At 42.0% G+C, this 19979-nt stretch overlaps 1 protein-coding gene across 2 annotated transcripts in view; it reads left to right on the top strand.

Moving 5' to 3' along the window:
* The first annotated feature begins 12181 nt into the window (after positions 1-12181).
* The window catches only part of RAPGEF4 (Rap guanine nucleotide exchange factor 4), a 304043-nt gene continuing 296245 nt past the window's right edge, over positions 12182-19979 (top strand). The window contains exon 1 of one of the 2 annotated variants that reach the window (XM_053596307.1): positions 12182-12392. In XM_053596307.1, the coding sequence (XP_053452282.1) occupies positions 12328-12392 (65 nt within the window). In that variant the 5' untranslated portion in view covers positions 12182-12327. The remainder of the gene's footprint in view (positions 12393-19979) is intronic. The other variant, XM_053596308.1, reaches the window with a different exon arrangement.

The following is a 19979-nucleotide window of genomic DNA, read 5'->3' on the forward strand; positions in this document are numbered from 1 at the left end:
ACCATATAATTCTTTCAATTGTTGCAGAAAAAGCTTTTGATAATATCCAGCATCCCTTCATGATCAGAACACTTATGAAAACTGTTATAGAAGGGACACTTCTTAAACTAATAGAGGCCATTTACAGCAAACCCACAGCCAATATCGTATTGAATGGAGTTAAATTGAAATCATTTCCACTCATATCAGGAACCAGGCAAGGTTGCCCATTGTCTCCATTGCTCTTTAACATTGTAATGGAAGTTTTAGCCATCGCAATTAGGGAAGAAAAGGCGATCAAGGGTATCCACAAAGGGTCAGAAGAGATCAAACTTTCACTCTTCGCAGATAATATGATTGTATATCTGGAAAACACAGGGATTTTACTACAAAACTTTTATCAGTGATCAAGGAATATAGCAATATCTCAGGCTACAAAATCAACACCCATAAATCTGTAGCCTTTATATATACCAATAATAACCAAGCTAAAAAAACAGTCAAGGACTCTGTTTCTTTCACAGTAGTGCCAAAGAAGATGAAGTATTTGGGAGTATAACTAACAAAGGACATGAAAGATCTCTACAAAGAGAACTATGAAACTTTAAGAAAAGAAATAGCTGAAGATGTCAACAAATGGAAAAACATACCATGCTCATAGCTGGGAAGAATCAACATTGTTAAAATGTCTATACTACCCAAAACAATATATAATTATAATGCAATTCCTATTAAAGCTTCATTGTCATATTTTAAAGATCTCAAAAAAATAATACTTCTTTTTATATGGAATCAGAAAAAACCTAGAATAGCCAAAACATTACTCAGCAATAAAAACACAGCAGGAGGAATCATGCTACCAGACCTGAGACTGTACTATAAATCAATAGTGATCAAAGCAGCATGGTATTGGCATAAAAACAGAAAAGTAGATGTCTGGAACAGAATAGAGAACCAAGAGATGAATCCAGCTACTTACCATTATTTGATCTTTGACAAGCCAATTAAAAACATTCAGTGGGGAAAAGATTCCCTATTTAACAAATGGTGCTGGGTGAACTGGCTGGCAACCTGTAGAAGATTGAAATTGGACCCACACCTTTCACCATTAACTAAGATAGACGCTCACTGGATAAAAGATTTAAACTTAAGACATGAAACTATAAAAATACTTGAAGAAAGTGCAGGGAAAACTCTTGAAGGAATTGGCCTGGTGAATATTTTATGAGGAGGACTCCCCAGGCAATTGAAGCAGTATCAAAAATACATTACTGGGACCTGATCAAACTAAAAAGCTTCTGCACAGCCAATAACATAGTAAGTAAACCAAGCAGACAGCCCTCAGAAGGGGAGAAAATATTTGCAGGTTATCCCTCCGATAAAGGTCTAATAACCAGAATCCACAGAGAACTCAAATGTATTAACAAGAAAAGAACACGTGATCCCATCTCAGGGTGGGCAAGGGACTTGAAGAGAAACTTCTCTAAAGAAGACAGATGCACGATCTACAAACACATGAAAAAAAGCTCATCATCCTTAATCATCAGAGAAATGCAAATCAAAACTACTTTGAGATATCACCTAACCCCACATAACAAAATACCATAACCAGAGATGTTGGCATGGATGTGGAGAAAAGGGCACACTTCTACACTGCTGGTGGGAATGCACACTAATACATTCCTTCTGGAAGGATGTTTGGAGAATACTTAGAGACCTAAAAATAGACCTGCCATTCGATCCTATAATTCCTTTACTAGGTTTATACCCAGAAGACCAAAAATCACAACATAACAGACATCTGTACCAGAATGTTTATTGCAGCCCAATTCATAATTGCTAAGTGATGGAAGAAGCCCAAGTGCCCATTGACCCACAAATGGACTTTGTGGTACATGTATACCATGGAATATTATGCAGCCTTAAAGAAAGATGGAGACTTTACCTCTTTCATGTTTACATGGTTGGAGCTGGAACATATTCTTCTTAGCAAAGTATCTCAGGAATGGAAGAAAAAGTATCCAATGTACTCAGCTCTACTATGAAGCTAAATTATAGCTTTCACATGAAGGCTATAAGCCAACTATAGCACAAGAACATGAGGAAAGGGCCACGGAAGGGGAAGGGAGGGGGGGTGAGGGTGGAGGGAGGGTCCCTCCCTCCCTCCATGGGTGGGGCCACACCTACGGTGCATCTTAGAATGGGTACAGGCGAAACTTACTAAAGGCAGAATACAAATGTCTTCATACAATAACTAAGAAAATGCCATGAAGGCAACATTGAACAGTTTGATGAGAATATTTCAGATTGTATATGAAACCAGCACATTGTACCCCTTGATTGCACTAATGTACACAGCTATGATTTAACAATTAAAAAAAAAAGTCAGTGGTGATAAAAGTGAGAGTAGTGGTTATCTTAGGACTGGTAAGTCTTATTGACTGGCAGTTAGCAGAAGGGAATTTTCTGGGGACATGGAAATGTTTAATATTTATCTGGATGGTGGTAACACAGGGTTTTACATATCTCAAAAAAAAAAAATCACAAAACCATACCTTAAGATTTGTTCATTTTACTATATTGTAAAAAAAAAAAAAAAAAATCCCAAGGCTTTTGTGGCCCTGGAGAACACGCCTTTGGCTCCTTCTCTGACTTCCTCTCCTAACACTCTTTCCTTTATTCACTTCCCGTTCCTCCAGCACACCAAGCATGCTGCCACCACAGGGCCTTTGCACTGACTTTTCCCACTGTCAGTACTCTCTGCCCTCAAATATCCTCTGAAATACTGTCCTTCACTTTATTCAGGTCTCTGGTTGTCTGGGTTCTCTGGAAAGCAGAGCCTCGGGCAAAGATTAACTGTTAGAACTTTATTTGTATCAGTTTCCTAGGGCCGCTGTAATAATAAACTACCACAAACTGCGCCTGTGGCTCAGTGAGTAGGGCGCCAGCCCCATATGCCGAGGGTGGCGGGTTCAAACCCAAACCCGGCCAAACTGCAACCAAAAAATAGCCGGGCGTTGTGGCGGGCGCCTGTAGTCCCAGCTGCTCGGGAGGCTGAGGCAAGAGAATCACGTAAGCCCAAGAGTTAAGAGGTTGCTGTGAGCCGTGTGATGCCACGGCACTCTACCCGAGGGCGGTACAGTGAGACTCTGTCTCTACAAAAAAAAAAAAAAAAAAAAACAACAGAGATTACAGCTGTCACAGCTCTGGAGGCTGGAAGTCTGAAGTTAAGGAGGCTAGGCCATGCCCACTGGGAAACCCAGAGAGGAGACTCCTTCCCTGCTGCTTCTAGCCTCTGGTGTCTGTGGCCCTTCTTGACACTCCTCAAGTTTTAGACACAGTGCTCAATCTCCCCCTCCATCCCTGTCTCTTTCTACTTCCAAGAATAAGAGATTGGATTAGGGCCCACCCTAATGACCTCATTTTAACCTTACACCTGCAAAGATCCTGTCTCCAAACACTGCAAAGTCAGGTTCACTTCACTGGGGGTTAGGACTTCAATGTATCTTTTTGTGGAGCACAATTTGAACCCTAACACCCAGTGAGCTCACAGACTTGGCACACAGACAGGTGGTATGAAGAGCTGTGCACCAGAACAGTCCACTGGAGGGAGAAAAAGGGTGGAAATTCATCTCCCAGGGTCCTTCAGTCTCCTGCTCCTGTCTCACACTGGTTAAAATTCATTTGGGGGGATTAAACGTTCCACATTTCTGGGTCGCATCATTCAGCCCTCATTGGTAGTTGCTCAGGAAACAAGGCCCTGCAGCATGGCACTCCAGCCGAGTTTGCAGGTGGAAAGAAGAGACTGTGGCCGTGAGACTCTGGCAGGGACCCACAGGGCCCCTCATGAAGGCAGCTGTGGCAATTGAAAAGTCGAGTGGCTGAGGAAGGGACAGGTTGTGCAGAAACAGGCCCCAGGATTGGTTCCAAGGGCAAGAGCACCATATCAGGGAGGCCTTCTCCGACTACGGCACACCTAACAGAAGCTCCTTCCCCATCTCTGTTTCCCTGTTTTGCCTACTCATTCTTCCGAGCATTTATCCTCACTAGATTTATTTATAATATATAAATATTATATATTTATGTGTTTATTTGCTATGTCTCAGTTTACTCACTACTCACATTCCACACAAGCAGCAATGTTCTCTGCTCTTTGTTCAGTGCCTAGCATAGTACCTGGCACACAGTAGGTGCCCAAGACATTTTTATTGAATGCTTTGATAAATTAATGGCTATAAAGAAGTGAAAAAGGCCTCATCTTTGCAGTCTTTAGGAGAGTGGATGGTGCTGGGCTTAGACATTGTAAGCATGTCAGGGCCTGGATTCAGCAAAGGGGATGACTCCATTTCCAGGGTTCCAGGGGCTGGTAGGATCATGGCTGCACAGCCTCTGGGTCACCAGAGGAAAAAGCAGACCAGAGGGGTCTTTCTTCTCACTTGGACTTGGAGAGCTGAAGGACTGAGGTCCATCTTGCCCAGAGGAGAAAGTTTTGCTCTTTGCTGAGTCCCAGTCACGGAGTGAAGGGTCTTATCTTCCTCTGACCACACTGACCTCTTCCCAAACCTCTGAGTTATTTTCTGTTTCTGGAACCAAACCAGGACTTCTCATCCTGAAATGCCAATAAATATATCTTCTTTATTAGCCATGGCATTATCATATTTTAAAGTAAAAATTAAGCAAAAGAACTCAACTCCTCATTATTATAATGACAAACGAGGTTTTCTATGCCACACTTTAACAATTCTCCATTTCACTCCCTTCGGGTTCTGTATGTTTTTGGTTCAAAATAATCAATATGATTTTTAGTCACATTCTTTTTCCTGTGCTATTTTCTTTGTGGAATCTGCTATATAAAGTAATCTATTTTTGAAATATGTAGGAGCCCATATTGAATTACAGATAAAAAGGAAATTGTAACACATTCCAGGTGACTGTAATTCATTCAAAATACTTTTTATGATAATTTTCTCTATTAATGTGAAAAATGTGTATAATAACACAGGTGGAAATTTTCTATGTTGAATAATACACTGTGTGTCTCTTATACAATATCAGAAAGTAATGACAGCTTGTGTATTTATTTTGCCAAAATAAATATACTCCACTAGAAAAATAGGCCTAAGGCTAAAACTGTGACATGGTGACATTTTCCTCACCACAAATTATTTACCCAAGTTCATGACTTTTCCAACTCAACTTGAAGAAGACTAGACAGAACACTCCCACGTAGGGCAGCTTTCATTTTGGTGAGGAAGGCTTTGGTGCGTGTGAAGTGTCAAACCTACTTGGTCCAGACTGGTTTGTGTATCAGTGACTGTCTGGGTTCCTGAGGACTTGTGACTTCTGGCAAGAAGGCCAGCAGAGCACTCAAGCTCTTTCCTAGCCAACTCCCCAACAGGCAGGGAGTTCCTATGTTGTATTAACTAACACAAATAATCTCTAGTTTATTTATTTATTTATTTTTTATAGAGGTCACTATACTTCTCTAGCATACATTTTAACTTTCAGAACAAAAGATTTTTCTTTTTTTTTTTTTAGGACTTGTTTCCATTTAGAACAAAGTCATAATTTTAAACTCTTTTTTATTAAGAGAATACATTTTAACTATGCCTCTTGACTATAAAATAAGGGGTTATATCTACACTTACCCTCTTCACAGGGAGTACAAAACCCGAATTGTACATTAGTCTTTTATGAATCTGGAGATTGGGAGACCATCACTAAATAAGTTTAAACTATTTTTTTCTGGCTTTCATGATATTTGGTTGTTTGCCTTAATTCTAGTGTCCCAAAGTTGGATATGTCCAAAGTACAATTAAAACTACCCACGTGGAGACTCCCGAGAGAGTTCTTCACTTCTTTCCCTCTTCCAGAAGCTCTGATGCTTTTTACTTCTTTTGTATCCCTAAAAGTCCTATTTTACCACTGGGAAAAAATAAACTAAATAGTTAATTTCTTTCTAATTTAATTTATTTTCAGATGCCATAATGATACAAATACAAAAAGCAAAATAAAACAAAAACTCTGCTTCTAAAACAAAAAAAGTAATAACCCTAATTTAGTATTATAAGTATTAAGATTCTAAAACATGGTCATTTGTGACTTTGCCTTACCAGTAAAATGTAAAAGAGAAGTATGTTCCTGTAAGCAGAATTTTAGCCACTTTCCTCTCTCCCCTTATTATTGTTTTAAGATTTCAATTCAAATGCACTCCCTGAAAATGGACACATTTTCGGAGTTTTAAATCAAAACCACAACCTTTTTATTGTAACCCACAAATTGGGACTCTCCTGAACAGCTATTTTTAATTATGCATTTAGTCTTTAGAAAGCTCAAGGGACTACGAGAGCCATCCTTTCCTAATGAGTATGGGATCCCTCACATCTCCCAGGAGAGCAGCTTTGCCTAGAAAAGGCAATTGTTTTGGTTGAGCAGGAATTAATGTCCAAGGTGTAGAGCGGGAAGTCGACTTGATTCCATTTTCACTAGCTTAAGTCAGAGACGTTAAATTGCAAGTTTCAAAATAGGAATAGATACGGAATTCCAAAGTGAGCTGCCAGGATGCAAACTTTCAGTCAAAATACTGAAGACCAATTTCAAGAGTCTAAGACTCCTCACTCAAGGGGGGAAATAAAGGTGTCTATCTAAGAAGTGGAAATTAAAGACAGATTTTATCGGGAATGGTTGTAATAGTTGATTTTATGTGCTACCTTGGGTAGAAGATAAGGTGTCCAGATGAAACGTTATTTCTGGGTGTGTCTGTGAGGATTTTTCTAGGTGAGATTAGGATTTCCATCAGTGGTCTCAGGAAAATAGTTTGCCTTCCCCAGTGATGTTGGCAGCATCCATATCTGTTGAGGGCCTGAGTAGATGGAACAGGAGGAGTCTCCTTTTTTCTTCCCTTACTGCTAGGGCTGGGACATCTCTTCTTCTCTTACCCTTGGATTGGGATTTTTGCCATCAGCTCCCCTGTTTCAGGCCTTCAGACTGAGACTGAATTCCACCACTGTTTTGAGTTTCCTTCTTGCAGACAGCACATCATAAGACTTCTCAGCTTCGTAATTGTGTGAGCCAATTCCTCACCAAGTCCTTTTATAGATATAGACACAGATACAGATATGCATCCAACTTGTTTTGTTTCTTTGGAGAATCGTGACTAATACAAGAGTATTTTCTAGATGAGAGCTGAGCTATGATTACCAGCACCAAGGAAGGGCTTCCATAGGCCAGAGAACATAGATTATTATTGTCTGGCTCCAGCCCTGGAAGCCTAAAGATCAAGAGAGTGGGACGGGTGAACTTCTTTGGCAAAATGGGTAAGAAGTGCTGTTGTTAGGATTGGTCTACATTCTCCAGGTTTATTAGAGCAAAGCAGCCTGAGTGTCTGTTTGGACCAGATGTGGGACATGCAGAAGAGAACCATCCTGGAGCCCCTCCATTTGAGTCCTGCTCAAGAAGACTGCTGGGGAAAAATGGAGGATATATTGGGATTCCTCCAGAGGGAGGCAGTTTGGAGGGGACTTAAGAAATCCAGATATGAATGGGGGGAACAGGTAGCCAAAAGAGTGCCACTTGCCTGTGTTGTAGGGCCCAGAAGATGGGTCATCTAAGAACATATGAAAATACCCACGAGAGAGCGGGTTTGAGATTTGCCGGGAAAATATGATGCCATCTTACAACTGTGCCAGTGACGTATGGACTTACTCTCCTCCTGTTCCTCCCTTCTCTACTCCTCTGATGCTGGAAGGGTCAAAACCAGCAGCTATCAAGAGTGGCTGGGATTTGCAAGGGAAGAAGTTGGCCACATCTTCTCTCTCAGAGGGTGAAACCCGTCTGTGACCAGCACTAGTGGGGGAGGAGGAGAGAATTCTTATCTTTGAATAAAGATCACAGTATTTAGCAATATAACATTTTGGTTCAGACATTCTCACATACAGACTGCAATGCTTTCTATTACTTAGGTAGAACCAAAAAAGCTATGTCCTGTGGCAGTAGAACTGCCCTTACCAAGCAAGTTTAAAACGACAGTGAAAAACACATTACAAATGCTCTTAGGATTTCACCCCAGGAGAACGGCTCCTTCAATGAATTGCTTTTATGACCAGCAGGAGTGATGGATGTGTTTTTATAAACCACTTTCTGATGAGGTACCTCAAACATGGTGAATCATTTTCTTCCCATATACAGATATGAGTGAAGATTCGATCAGTGATGGAATTCCCAGGGATGGGAAAGCACAGAGCTCTATCCTACCTCTATCTACTTCTGTGCTGTCGATCTGTATGTTACAACAGTTACCCAGCAGTATGTATATATAGCTCTAATATGAACAATGGAAGTGCTGGGCAGAGAGTGAACAGAGTAAAGATTGTAAGACTGAATCTAAAACAGCCCTTGGGAAGCTTTAGTGTTTCTTAGGGAGACCCATCTCTTAAATCCTTCCCATCAAAACTTACAATTTACAGGTGTCAAACCCCTTTAGTACATATATAAGTGATCTCAATGGCTTATCACCAGTTTTTGTGAAATGCAGAGGGCACATACTGTTTATCTGTATGGTACAGAGAAAAATAGCTAGTCGTTGCTGACCACACATGATGTGCTTGGCATTTATACTCAATATCCTACCAGCACTAAGTTCATACATAATGCCATTGATTTCTCCACTTTAGACATGATGAAAACAGAGGCTTAGGCTAAGTAATTTGTTTGCAATCAAACACTTAGTAGAAGATGGAGCTGAAATTTCAACTCGGATATTGACGCCAACCTATCTCCAAATTCCTAATTTTGAATCTCTGCTCAGATGAACAAACATGGGACTCAGACATTAAGTGACTCATTTGTGGGTCTTCTTGGCATTAACAAACATTGGTTTTATATAACTTTTTGTCTTCATGTCATTGGAGATCTTCAGGGAGCTCTTTAGCTTTTAACAGAGAGAAAATTCACTAAGCTATAGGAAGGATATTAAGCAGAAAATAATTTTTGCCAATGCAAAAAAACAGGTCTTGAAAGATAATTTGATTGAGCATTATACAAGGTATCCATGTAAGAAAAACATTTGTACTCCCTTAATATATTGAAATAAAAAAGTTTAAGTAAATCATAGCTATACATTAGAAAATTTGGTAGCCAGTAAAAGTGGTTAATAAAGATTTTTTCGATAGAGAAAACATTTTTCCATTCCAAGCAGAAAAGTGGCCTATTAACTATTAATGCTTGCAAGTCTATTTAATATGTAAATATACATGACATACACTTAAATGCATATATGAAGCTAGTTCTATGTGTGTATAATAGTCTCTTTTTAAAATGGAAAAGTTTAGAATGAAATGTACCAAAATATTAGCAGTATTATCTCTAGGTGGTGAAATTACAGATATTTTTTACTTTTTCTCATATACGTTTATTTTCCCCCAAAAGATAAATCATATTTTTCCCAACTAGTTTTATTACTATTTTCTGATTATTTGCTTAACAGTTTTATTAAGCTATTACTTACATACCGTCAAATTCACTCATCTTAAATATACCATTCAATGCTTATTAAATTTATAGCATTGTGGATCCATCATCAACGATCTAATTTTGATCATTTCCACTACCCCAAAAAGACTCTGTAGGCCCATTTTCAGTCACTCCCTATTTGTACCACCCTAGTCCCAGGCAATTCCTTGTCTACTTTCTGTCACTATACATTTACTTTACTGGAAGTTTCATATAAATGGAGTCATACAACATATGGTCTTTTTGGCCTGGATTACTTTATGTTCTTTTAAAGAAGGGAAAATGAATAAATAATACTCTTTGGTTCTTTGCCTTTCTCATTAAATCTAAACAAAATCCCATTTTCTTCTTTTTCATACTAGGATAACTAATTATCAACAGTTGTTCCTTTACTTCTGTAGTTTTAGACAAACGATCAAATCCCTTTCAGACCACAAGAATGATTTGTAGAATGGTAAAGCTATTCCTAACGTTTCAAGGATGTCTATTTTTTAATTCCTCATGAATTTCTCTCTATTAAAAAATCTATTTATAACCATTTTGTTCTTACCATTGGAGCAGTTGTTTGGACATGTCTTATACTCTCATTTTATTGACAGAGACATTGACACCAGCACTGATGTGCAAGGGCTTTTTAATCAAACAGACTTAATTCCAGTTGTGGGCCCCAGTTCCCAGAGTCAGTGTCCTGGTGAGTGTCTTGGGAATACTAGTCCCTACCTCTAGGGCTGAATGGAGACCTGTGCATGCTTTGGGTAAACTAATGATTCTTGGTGCTCCTTTGAAAGGATGTTCCTTAATTCTTCAAATTCTCTTTAAAGGAAATGCAGGGTTATGTAGCAAAACAAAAGCCTTGCAGTGCATCGGAGCGGCACTCCTTAAAGTGCATAGGAGATTCCTTGAGGGTCTCATTCCTGCTCCAAGCAGCTCATCTGCGTCTTCCTTCCAACCCATTCAACACCTTTCCTGAAAGTATTGATAAATATCATTTTCTCTATTTCATTACATTTCCAGAGTGGAGTATTGTCCTTGTGGGTCTGCCTCATAGAATGTTCTGAAGATTTAATGAGATAATAAATGTAAAAACACTGCACATGTCTAACACTCGGTGGACAGTCAATAAATGGCGACTATTCTTAGTATCATGACCCAAACCAAAGAGACTTTGAGCTCTGTAATGACAGGTGATATGCAGTCCCTTTCTCCTCAAGTTCCTTTCCTTGAAACGTTCTGTGAGAAAAGACATTTTAAAAAAGCGTTCGGTGACCTTGAAACATTCTCAGGCACTCTCTGATGTATTTATAAGTGAAACTTAATATATATAGGGGACATGCTTCCTGCTTCATACTGATATGGTAAAAAAGCCGCAAGGTATTTGGCCTTTGGTAATTTTTATGTAGTACAATATTTTAAATGTCATTTACCTTAAACATGACAGAAATTAACAGGATGAAGGGCAAGTGGGGGGACAAGCCCTGACCAGGGACGTGTTGCTGAAAGAACACCGTGGCAGGTCCTGGCCATCAAGCGGAGGAGAAATGGCAAATTCTTTGGTAATAATCATTTTACTAGAATTAAAGGGTAGCCCAGAAAGCAGCTGATGTTCTCTTCTCTTCAATGTCCTTGAACCTCCTTTGTGCAGGGGTGGATAGAAAAGGAGGAAAAAACCTCCAAAAAACGAAGTGAAGAAAGCAATACCGTGCCCCTTACCCCAGTGTGTGTTCCCAAAGACACGCCACAAATTTCGAGTGTTCGGTAGTCGTGCAAAAGATTTGACTTGTCCCCAGATCCCTAAACAATCGTGGGCATGTGATTTGGTTTTGGTAGCATGAAGCGGAACAACTTCCAGGCGCAACCCCTGTGTGAACATCCACAGAAGACAGGCCCTTAGGCGCTCTGCCAGCCGCCCACCAGCCAGCTCCCCATGGCCTGGGATCTCGGCGCCCTCGCAACCCCCCGCTCCGCTCAGGCCCCCACTGCTCCCCATTCTCAACTGTGTGTTTCTCATCGTGCAGGTGATGGAAGCCCCCGGACGCCCAAGGTTCAAGGCCAGCGACTTCAGTTTGTCGTCCCCTCGGTCCCAGGTTACTTTGCCCCTTTCACTGGGCCCTCTAGTCGCCCTCCATCCCTCCCGCCTCCAGCCAGGCCTGCACGGCCTCTCCATTCCGTCCTGCGCTTCCTCGCCTTGAAGGAGAAACTGTCTTCTGATTCCACACTTGGAGACCACCGTGTGGCTTGGGCTCCGTCCCAAGCCTTCCTAGCCCTCCCCGCTATCCCTCTTGAAAGGGGAGAGGCGAAGGTGAGCAAGAAACCGCCCGCAAGTTTTGACAGCTGCTGAGGAAGACTAATGTGTTTCTAAGGAAACAGCAGCAGCAGCCATTTTAGTGGCATTTGCTGTATGAAGAATATATAGACGCTGACATCCCCCTCCCCACACACACGCCCTGGCGCCTGCCCTCCCTCCCCGCGTCCCAGGCCCCGAGGTGAAGGTGGGGCTCGGTCTCCCGGGACGCGGCGGACACCTGTCGCAGGTGGCCGGCCACCCGGGGTCGCCACCTCCCCACCCCTCGGCGGGCGGGACCGCGGGGCTCCCCACCCCGGGCGCCGCAGTGCAGCGGCGGGCGGGCGGCTCGCGCCCGCGTTCCGCCCCCCGGTCCCCTCTCCTCCCGCCCCCAGCCCGCAGGCCGCGGGAGCCCGCTGGGAGGGCGGGCAGTCGCGGGCGCGCCGGCGGCGAGGCGGGCCCGGAGGAGCGGGGTCCGCGCGCGGCGAGGCGGGGGCGGAGGCAGAGTGAGCGCTCGAGGTCGCCGCAGCCGGGGACACCGCGCGCCGCTGCCCAACATGGTTGCTGCGCACGCCGCCCATTCTTCTTCCTCCGCCGAGTGGATCGCCTGCCTGGATAAGAGGTATCTCGGGCGGAGTCCCCAGGCGGGGGCCGGGCTCCGCGGCGCGGCCCCTGTCCCCAGACCGCTGAGGGCACCGCCGCCCAGATCCGCAGCCCAGCAGCCCGGGACCTGGGCGCAGCGCGGCCGGGCTGCAGGTGCCCGGGTTCCAGAGCCGGGGAGGAGGCTGAGGTCCTGGTCCCGGACGCGGGAGCACGCAGACCCTGGCCTTTCATTCTGTGCCACCTGCACGGAATTATTGCACGTGGTGGAGAAATTCAGCGCAGTGCGGGGAGGGGGGTGCACCAGCCTCTCCAATCCCCTCGCCCCGCCGCCACTTCAGGCGCCACTCCTGGGTGGGGGTTATTTTCTCTTGGTATCTCCGGACTGAAGGTGATGTGGTAGTCCCGCTATCGCACTACTAGGGGTATATGTAATTTAAGTTTTATGGAGAGGTAGGGGACAGGCAGGTGCCGAGAAACATTCTTTTTGTTGTTGTTCCTGAAAGCAAAGTGTGAGGGACCCAGGGGAGCTGCCAAGTCCTTGCTGAAATTCGCAGCTCTCTGCCCCCGCAGTTGATGGCTCAAGGTCTGCGTTAGGAAGGTCACGAGGGAGGCCGCCTTCGTCTTAAATACCTGCTTCTCGGGGAAAGACCGTTACTCTAAAAAAATTAAAACCGTAAAGCATGTAAGTCCCGACGACAGCTCTCCCTAAGGAGGAGGCTGAGTGTAACAGCGAAGTGCAGTTGTTACCAGGCTCTGACAGCATAATTTTCTGTTTGTCCAGATTGTGGGTTCAGCAGTAAACATTACACAGTATGTTAGCAATTAAAGTTTATTACCCTGATTAAAAGGTGATGCATCTAAACTTTTAAGAACTGAGCGAGAAATCTTGCAGAGTGAACTGCCTCTAAATTTCAGAGTTTGATGCAGAAGGGCAATGATGCTTGTCCTGCAGCTATGTGTAGGACATCTCTATTTGCATTTGGGTGAAATATTTTGTGCTCTGCCATATTGAAATTTTTTCAATTAACAGATTCCTAACCAGATCAAATTTGAAAATCCTAAGTGTGGCATGCTGTGCATACTCCATTATAGGCCTTTGTTGAAAATTATTAAGTAATTTGAGAAAAGCTAAATGTAGCTAATTTGAATAACTTAATATATCTGAGAAACAATTTTAACTTTCAATTACCACACATAGCAAGATTTTTTGGCAAGCAGTGCCCTATTTATGTCTAAAATGATATGTACTAATATTAGAAGAGTTTTGTGCAATAAATACAGAATTGAAATGATGGTTAAATCATACAGAATTATGTAGAAGAAAACTAAGCATATTGAAGTGTAGAGCTTGCTAATGTGATAAGTAATCTAAAAATAATAGTTTGGGAAAAATGAATTATAAAGGAAGAGAATCAAGATCTTGCACTTAACCTATAAATAGTAGTACTTCCTCATGAGTGAAATTTTGAGATACTAGAAAACGTATTTGTATTTGTAAAAATGCATGGCATCCTATTCTTTTAGCAGTCAGTAATTCACTGGAAACCTTTAGTCAATTAGAAGTACTTACGGCAAAATCATAGAGCCGGACTAACATAAGTGGGATGTATTTGTTTCTCTCTTTTTGTAACATAAATCTGCCCAAATGATTTTATTTGAAATGGATTCTTAGGGTTTGGTGCCACCATTGAATGCCACTATTCCTAATAGGAAAAAAATTTACTAGGAAAAAGAAAACACCACCAACTCTCCACAAATACTGAACTGAGTGGATAGATCAATAAGTTAAGGGTTTTAGGTCCAGAACTGTCACTTTTACTTCCTTGAATATCTGAAAAATGAAGGATGAGTGGACGAAAGGAAGAAGATAACCAGGTGAAAGTAGTTTGAAAATTGTCAGGTGACATGTAGGCATTTTATTCTGTGGGTTTTTTTTTTTTTTTTTTTTTGAGACAGAGCCTCAAGCTGTTGCCCTGGGTAGAGTGCTGTAGTGTCACAGCTCACAGCAACCTCCAACTCCTGGGTTCAAGCGATTCTCCTGCCTCCGTCTCCCAAGTAGCTGGGACTAGGCACCTGCCACAACGCCTGGTTATTTTTTTTTTGTTGTTTCAGCCATCATTGTTGCTTGGCGGGCCGGGCTGGATTCGAACCCACCAGCTCAAGTGTATGTGGCTGGCGCCTTAGCCGCTTGAGCCACAGGCGCTGTGCCAGGGTTTTGTTTTTTTGAGACAGATCCTGTCCTGCTCTGGGCAGAGTGCAAGAGTGCATTGGCGTCATCATAGCTCACTGCAACCTCAAATCCCTGGGTTTAAGTGATCTTCCCGGATCCTCCCACCTTGGCTTCTGGGAGTGCTGGGATTGCCAGCCTGAGCCACTGCACCTGGCCTGCTCTGTGGTGTTAAGAGAACTGCGCATGCTCTGCAGTTTTGACGCCAGAATTCATTCTTAAGAAGAACAGTTTAGAAGCTGCAATCTCATTGTAAGAAGGCTTCGAAGGACCTGCTTTGAAGTTGTATTTTACTTAGATTTTCTGTTTATTTTTTAGTTAAAATTTTTTTTCTTTTACTTTTTAGAAACAGGGTCTTGCTCTGTCACCCAGGCTGGAGGGCAGTGGCTTGATCATAGCTCACTGTAACCTCTAACTCTTAGATTCAAGCAGTTCTCTTGCCTCGGCCTTCTGTAGCTAGGACTACAGGTGCGTCTCCATGCCCAGCTAATTTTACTTTTTCTGTAGAGATGAGGAGAGTTCTTGCTATGTTGCTCAGGCTGCTCTTAAAATCTTTGCCTGAAGCAATCCTTTAGCCTTGGCCTTCCAAAGTGCTGAGATTGTAAGTGTGAGCCATCACACCTGATCCATCTGTTAATTTTTTTCCTTTTTTTTTTGTCGAGACAGAGCCTCAAGCTGTCGCCCTGGGTAGAGTGCTGTGGCATCACAGCTCACAGCAACCTCCAACTCCTGGGCTTAAGTGAGTCTCCTGCCTCTGCCTCCCAAGTAGCTGGGACTACAGGAGCCAGCCACAACGCCCAGCTATTTTTTGGTTGCAGCCATCCTTGTTGTTTGGCAGGCCGGGGCTGGATTTGAACCCGCCAGCTCAGGTGTATGTGGCTGGTGCCTTAGCCGCTTGAGCCACAGGCACTGAACCCATCTTGTTAATTTTAAAATTTTTTTATTATTTTAATTTATTTTTTTGAGAGACTTTCACTCTGTTGCCCCACGCTGGAGTGCTGTAGCATCAGCCTAGCTCATAGCAACCTCAAATTCCAGAGTTCAAGTGATCTTCCTGCCTCAGCCTCCACAGTAGCTAGGACTATAGGTACCCACTGCAACTCCTACTAATGTTTCTATTTTTAGTAGAGACAGGTCTTGTTCTGGCTCAGGCTGTTCTCAAACTCCATAGCTCAAGGGATTTTCCTGTTTCAGCCTCCCAGAGATCTGGGATTACAGGCATGAGCCATCATGCCCAGCCTCTCATCTGTTTGTTTTTTGAGAGAGTACTGATAGAAGTTGGCTAGGAAAGCCCCCTGAAATCTCTCCAATGAGAGGACACCGCCTCAATATTTCTGAGAAATGCTGTCTTGATTCCTTATTCCAAGCAGCGTGCTTGGCATTGGGATGCAACGGGAAATGAGAGTTGCTTATTAGCTTGGGTTGACGGTGGTGGTAATGGTAGGACAGCTACATAAACAACTAACCACAATACAATGATTAGTGCTTTAATGGAGATGTGTGATTTGGAAATGCAGAGGAGAGAGTTGTTGGGTCTGTCAGAGATGCTTCCCCCAAGTTTCCTGCCTGGACCTCAGAGCGGGAGGGAGCACCTTGAGCAGACGTAGCATATGAATCTGCAGATTTTCCAACTGTGAGTTCTTCTTGCGACCAAATCTAGTTTATAGGAATGTATGCTCTCTTTTTATAAAACGTTTTTATTATGGACATTTTCAAGCACGTACAAAAAAGAAGAAATGGTACAAGGAACCCCCTGGGTTAATTTGGGAATATGACCCTGGGACCTTTTAAGTGGAAACATAACAAATCTGGGAAGTATAGTTCTAATATATTCATTATTTAAGTGATGACTCTGTGAATGGCCAGGAAAAGAGGATCCCAAGGCATGGAAATAAACAGAGGCATTAAAAGAGAAAGTCTGTAGGAGTAAAAAGGAATGCAATTAAAATTGAAGTGAAACAAACAAACAAACAAAAATTCAAAGAAAATAGAGCTTTAGAAGTGTTTGTTAGTTGTGCCTAGACATTTGTCATAGATAGGAAAATACTATATAAAATTGTACGTGGGGGAAGGGATTAAAAATTTTGTACATACGTGGGTTAGGATAAAGAAAGAAAATCTGAAGCTTTTTACATGCCAAGCGTTCACAGTCTTGGACCATGGTGTGACCAAGGAGATGAGAGTGTACGAATACTAATTTTTAACTCAGAGTCAGAAAGACATTGAATATCTAGAAGGGTAAATTAACACTGAAAAAAGCAAATTGTTAAAGCAAAACAAGCACTCTCTCATGGGGATCTTACAATTTTTTCTGAACAGGGATGATAACTAGGAATGAATTATATAATTCCCACTATTTGGGGTTTAAGATATGTAACATGTCATTTTTTTTTTTTTATTGTTGGGGATTCATTGAGGGTACAATAAGCCAGGTTACACTGATTGCAATTGTTAGGTAAAGTCCCTCTTGCATTTTTTTTAAGTGTGTTGGCCATTGTTTAAGTTTAGTGAAAATGTTTTCCCCATAAAGTTTCGAATTTGCCACCTGTGAACGTTAGAGCCATTTATAGGTCGTAGTTCTTGTGGTAAAGGGACAGGGACAGCACAGTGTCACACATGTATAGTGGATCGTTGCTGATGTCCATCACCACGGAGAAGGAACTGACAAGATCCGGCGGGTTGCCTGTAGGTTTCCTGAGCTAAGAATGGTTTTTACATTCCTGAGTGGTTGGAAATAAATTTAAAAAGTTCTATTTCATGACCTGTGAAATCTATATGAGCATCACATTTTAACATCCATGAACAAAGTTTTATTGGAGCACAGACATGCTCATTTGGGTGTCCCAAAGGTTGTTATACATAGGAAAATTAACATACTCATTATTTGTATGTTTAATATTTTTATATTTATATGTCAGCACATTGAAAAATATTTTGTAAAACTTTGTAATGAATGTTTTGTAAATAAAGACACATTTAGCTGCAGTTTCCCATTTTCCTTGTGTATCTGTGTATGGTGACCTTTGGGATACCCTGTATACAGAAGGTGCCAAAAATATATATACACATTTTAAATGCTGTTATTTGTGTATTACTTTTTGAAGTTGAACTGAAAGTACTTTTACTGGTCATATGTACTTAAACATGCTACACATGTCCATTTTGCCTGCAATTTGTATACTTTTGGGGAATGATCGATTTTACTTCCAACAAGATGGCTTACAATGTGTATACATTTTTTGGCATGCCTGGTATTGTCTGCAGCTGCTTTCCCCTTACAGGAAGAAACTGCAGTGGACGCTGTGTGGCTCACAGAGATTAAAATATTTACTATGTGCACCTTTGCAGAAGAAATTCAGCATCCTTTGCTAGCGATGAATCTAAGTGATTGACAGTGAAACCCCTGGAGATGAAGGAAATGGTCTTCATTTGTGAAAGAGTTTAGAGTGTTTGGTTTCTTGTTCTTTAATCAGCAGTGTAGGTTGGAGGAAGATCCTCAGTTGACTGGCTTATGTGAGGAACACTGGCTATCACAGGCCAAAGCGGAAGGTGAAGTTAACATGGTAGACACATGTAACAAAGGTTGTGATCTTTCAAAAGCCGCTGAGGAATTTAAATATTCATTTTCCATTTTATAAATACCTCATGGAAAGTTTCTCTGCATCTGACTTGCCCTCAAACAGATGTTATCTATTTTCATGTGGTTGAATTCGAGTGAAAGAAATCAAGGAATAAATTTGTTAAAAACAAAAATGCTTTGTAGCACACCTGGTGAGAGAAGATGACTCAGATATCAAGGAAACGTCAGATGTGATTCTACCCATGAGGAAGGCAGAAGATCAAAGAAGCACACTGAGCAGAAGGGTGTCTCTGGGGGTGACTGGTGTCTACCAGGCAGGTCCCCAGGGATGACATTACCCTGGTACATTTTCTGAGTCTCGGGAATGGCCTTGCAATCTCAGAATCCTGATTTGTTAGCACACCAACCATTCATACATCTCCCAGGGCCAGAGAGATAGGCACCAGACTCTTGGGGACCATAGAACCCAGAAAGATTACTTATTAATTTGACAGTAAGATCTGTCGCATCAGAGATGTGGACACTTGCATCCTTTGACTAATATATTTTTTCTCTGAGTAATCTTTATGGGAAATCCAATTATTCTAAGAAGTCCATTTTATGCATTTACAATGAGAAGCCAAGCTGCCAGGAGGTCAGGACCCTTCCATCTCCTGGCCTGTATGACAATACATTCTCTTCCTAGAGTGACAAAGCCCAGGAATTGACTTATAATCAGAAGGTAGTTCTGGGAATCTTCCTGGCCAGCTCGGCTGCCACCTCTTGCAGTTAGCTGACCATTAGGAGTGCTCCCACCACACGCTTAGTCCAACACGGTAATACACAAACCTGACTCCATTGTAGCTGCTCACTTCTCTTTTCACATCCCTTGATTTAGTCCCTTGATATTTTATTCATGCACCCTCCTCAGGGACGGAGTGGCCTGTGCAACCTTGTAGGCTAGGCCTGGTGCCGGCCCTCTTTGTCAGATGTGCACTGTCAACATCTGCCTCTGCTGCTCCTTCTGTGTTTTCTGGCTAACAGGAAAACTAAAGAAAAATGACATTGTATAGCTCTTTTCTAGTCTTTTCTTTTTCAAAACTCACTTTTTTTTATTACAGAAAAATGTAAAATATACAAAAGGAAGGGAAACAGCATGACTCTCTTGTATCACCCCTGCCTCTGCTCCACAGTCATCAACTCAACAGCCTATTTTGTTTGATTTATGTCCCATTCATGCCCACTGCCCCCAGAATTTTTTGAAGTAAATACCACAGGTGGTGTTATTTCATTTGTAAATATTTCAGTATATATTTCTAAAGGTAAAGATTTTTTATAAAGAAAAAATACTGTTATCACACACACTAAACAATTTGACATTGGGTCTCTAGTATAGGGTGTCCATAAAGGTTATGTGCAATTTAAAATAGTTTAACAGGGGCCAGGCATGGTGGCTCATGCCTGTAACCCCAGCACTCTAGGGAGCTGAAGCAGGCGGATTGCTTGAGTGCAAGAGTTCAAGACCAGCCTGAGCAAGAGTGAGACCCCATCTCTAAAAATTAGTGGGGCATTGTGGTGGGCGCCTGCAGTCCCAGCTACTCAGAAGGCTGAGACAATCACCTGAGCCCTAAAGTATCAGGTTGCTGTGAGTGATGACACCATGTTACCACGGGTAATAAAGTGAGACTCTGTCTCCCCAAAAAAACCAAAGCACAACAGTTTAACATAGTAAATTGATTGCACATGAATTTTATGGACACGTTGTATAGTCAAATATTCAATGAACTTCAAATTTTTCCATTTATCTTATAATTTTCTTT

Source organism: Nycticebus coucang, chromosome 7 (genome assembly GCF_027406575.1).
Source record: "Nycticebus coucang isolate mNycCou1 chromosome 7, mNycCou1.pri, whole genome shotgun sequence".
NCBI classification, from domain to species: domain Eukaryota; kingdom Metazoa; phylum Chordata; class Mammalia; order Primates; family Lorisidae; genus Nycticebus; species Nycticebus coucang.